The 3,691-nt window shown below is 39.2% G+C and overlaps 1 protein-coding gene and 1 long non-coding RNA gene across 3 annotated transcripts in view; one reads left to right on the forward strand and one right to left on the reverse strand.

Annotated features, from left to right (window-relative positions):
- AP1S2 (adaptor related protein complex 1 subunit sigma 2) overlaps window positions 1-1,800 on the forward strand; it is a 28,700-nt gene extending 26,900 nt beyond the window's left edge. For both annotated transcript variants that reach the window (XM_082717064.1, XM_082717063.1), the window contains one exon: window positions 217-1,800. Coding sequence is in view for 1 of the 2 variants with exons in the window: in XM_082717063.1 (XP_082573189.1) it covers window positions 217-264 (48 nt within the window). In the remaining variant the exon portion in view is untranslated. The remainder of the gene's footprint in view (window positions 1-216) is intronic.
- Window positions 1,189-2,979, reverse strand: LOC309856209. Its single transcript, XR_014307098.1, has 2 exons — window positions 2,343-2,979; window positions 1,189-2,159 (listed from the first exon to the last, which is right to left on the reverse strand). It is a non-coding gene; the product is annotated as an uncharacterized lncRNA (long non-coding RNA).
- Window positions 2,980-3,691: the final 712 nt, after the last annotated feature.

The raw sequence follows: 3,691 nt of genomic DNA on the forward strand, positions 1-3,691 counted from the left end.
ACTAGTTATTTAATGCATGCTGAAAATATCCTTCTGGGGTCTCTGACATTTGGGGCGCAAAACCCTAAATAACCGCCTGCTTTCAGTATTTGAATGTGCCCGAACCAATGACCGGCTTGCATTGTTCTCTGAAACTTGCACATCCTTCCGTGTCGGTTTCACATTCTCCGGCCTCCCCGGATCTGCTTACCAGAGTCTCACATTTTCCCTCCACAGGAAGCTGAAACCCCACGTAGTGTTCTTGAAGAAATTGGACTGACATAACTCTCCTCCCTTGTTGATGACTTCTTGTGGCATTTCACACACTGTAGATGGTCACTGCCTTCATGTCCATGTTAGCTAATGGTATAAGATGACGTCTTGTCAGTATTACTGTTTTGCTAAGCTGCTTCATTCAGGCCTACACAAATTTTTTTTTTAAAGGGAATTTTTGGTTAATCAAGTGATAACTTAAGGGATTTAAATAGAAATTAGAATGATGCAGAAAAAGAAAGGTACCTTTTCTGGATATTTTAAAGTTTATAGATCTGTTTCTCCCAATCGAATCATGTTATCTATGAGAACGACAGAATCAGGCAATTTACATTCATTAATTACCGTCTTTGGCAAAGGAAACTGTTAAATTATAATATGCATCCTGGCTTTATGAAACCAAAGACTAGTGTGTAGCATTTCAGCATATCTGAGAATAAAGGGAATCGATACTCACATATCAAATGAATTAAAATTTAACTGTTTATATTGAGACTTCAGAAAAAAACCAAATTTATACCAAAGACCCTTATTGGAAACTACATACTTAAAGGGAATAGACAAACGACTAAATTGAAATGATGCATTTTACGCTAAAAATTATTTCTCCGGCATTCCAAACCGGGGTCGAGGAACAGAGATCGACTGTTTAATAGTGAGCACGTTACTTTTAAGGCCACGGAACGTTCAACTCCTGAGACAGATTTTTTTCGTGGTCATAACGATTTAGTGACTTAGATAGCATTTGAGGCCCCCAAATAAAAACGGAAACATTGACTTACCAGAATTATTCACAACAGTATCTGTGAAGAGAAGAACACATTATGTGTAGATAAGTTATTTTCTGTAAGATAAGTGTTGCTTAAGTCATGGTTTCAAGCACGACTTGTTCCTCCTGGGGTGCTTGTTATGGCCAAGTTTATTTTGCTCTCCTCCACTTACAAGTGCTGCAAACTTGAGGGCAGCTTCCTTCCCTTCCATGGCAATGCCTAGTTATCAGAAATCTTATAAAAGCAAATACCACGTTTCATGTAAAAGTGAGAGTTGAATGAGGTCAAATGACATTAGTGGGCCCTGTTATTTTTTAAGGCTATACAGTTGTTTCAGTGTCAACTTTTATACATACTTCTGTGTATGTAGACACGTCTTCACGGTTTACACTTTTCATTTGTATCTGCTGGGCTGGATTAAGCTTTGTTGTGATTGTGACCAATACACATATTCAGGCCATGTTAGCTCTGTCTTATCACATCACTGATTAGTTGTAATAAATGTTCGACGTACACCACTGGAGTGTGTTTTTATCTTTCTCTTTGCAAAAGTTTGTCAAGCTATGGGGGAGCTGCTGAAAGAATTTTAAATTTTTCTCAGTAAAATGTCAAAAATTCACCTCCACGTGAAGGTGGATGCTAAAAGCACACATAAGACAAATGATGGAAGATGTAAGTTTTCATGTACTTCGAGCTCACTAAAGAATAATGTGGCTTCCACGCTGAGAGCTTACCTACACATTTATTTTCAATCAATAAATGCCGCTTTTAAAACCTTGATGCAGCCGACTTTTCTACTTTCTGAATGAGCAACTCTCATTGCTCCAGGTAATCAAAGGTACTGCGAATCAACAGAACCCCAACCCTCGCCCCACCCCGGAGGTGCTAGCATGCTCCCCAAACTAGCACCTAACATAAGCCACAACTCAAGCTTTGATTGTGATCGTTATGGGACCTCTTACTAACCGCAGAAGGGAGATTCCACATACTGAAGTGAGGCTATTCAAGAACAAGGCACCAACTACCATCGGATCGCTAGTCTGCTACACAGGTACTTGCAGACATGGAGAGTCTCCTGCACGCATCGGCTTTATTCACTGAACACAGGCCTGATGGGCTTCTGCTGGTACTCTAGAGCTGGAATGTTTAAATCATAAATAGTAATCAGGTTATAAGTTTAAAAAACATTAATACATTTAAGTTTAAGATGGACATTTATCACAATAATGAACCAGTTAACTGGTTTAAACCCCCCCCCACACACACACACCACAGAGCCCATGGATGTTGGAGGGAAAATGCCCATCATCTCCTCTTTACCTTGAGCACAAGCTGGTGGTTACCCCGTTTTGTTTTCCGTGACCTATGAAGGTTGTTCAACTTGGAATACCACCTTTAATTATGCATATCTTGGCTGTATTTAGGGTACGAAAAGTATTGGATTCAGTGAGTTATTCAGCATTAGTGAATCTAGTGGGTAATTACAGACATTTTTCAATCATTTTGAGGATAAAGCAAGAATTTAAAGTTGAACAAATCAATTGTAAAGTAAAATGATTTCTGGAGCATACTCCCTTTTCTAGACTACATATTAACAACTCTTACTTTCAACAGCTAACCACTCATTCAGAAATCCCAACATTGAAATTTCTTTCCCTGTTAGCTTCAATACTTTGTGCATCCTCAGGCCCTTATTTCCAAATCCCAAGTTGCCAAAAGTCACATACTCTGAAATTCAAGATGTCCAGCATGGCAATGGAAAGGTTATGAAGAAAATTAAAAACGTATAAGGGGCGCCTGGGTGGCTTAGTGGGTTAAAGCCTCTGCCTTCTGCTCGGGTCATGATCCCAGGATCCTGGGATCGAGCCCCACATCGGGTTCTCTGCTCGGCAGGGAGCCTGCTTCCTCCTCTCTCTCTGCCTGCCTCTCTGCCTACTTGTGATCTCTGTGAAATAAATAAAATCTTTAAAAAAAAAAAGTATAAGGAAGTATAAGTATAAGCATCTTTTCCTTTTTATGATCTGAAATCTAAGAATATTTTTTGCCTTAAGCCTTTTTTTTTTTTAAACAAGTTTCTCTGAACACTTTTTCTTTTTAAATGAGAATTGCTTTAAGACTAAGGAGATGCAGTAGCAATGACCATAATTTCCCTGAAAATGACAAAAATAAGACTTACCTCTGTATGAACAGCTCCCCACCACACTATGAAAAAGATGAAGCCCCTAATGGAAAACCTCCAGCTGAGGAGGGGCTGTGAATATGGGACAGAATGGGGAGGAAAGAAACCGACTTTACCCTCTAAGTACTTAAAAACAAAAGGAATTTTAAAGTCAAAAAGCTGCTCAGCTATTGTACGTAGAAAACCCCAAGAGATTATTAATAAAGAGCAAACAACCAAATTTCACAGGCATTATATACAGGAAAAGTGGCGGACTCGGCCAGTACGTACAGAAACAAACAGTTCAACATAAAATTTACCAAACCAGCAAAGATGCACTTGGTGGTGTGGGATCAGCAAAACTGATTGTCGACAGAGTAAATCTTTTGTAGCCTTTCCGGAGGGGCAATTTAGAAACACTTCAGGAGTCCTATCTCTTGATGTAACAGAATTTATCCTAAGGAAACGGTCAGAAATGTGTGAAAGTATTTAAGGAAATCCACAACAGGAC

Source organism: Mustela nivalis, assembly GCF_964662115.1.
Source record: "Mustela nivalis genome assembly, chromosome: X".
In the NCBI taxonomy this organism is placed as follows: domain Eukaryota; kingdom Metazoa; phylum Chordata; class Mammalia; order Carnivora; family Mustelidae; genus Mustela; species Mustela nivalis.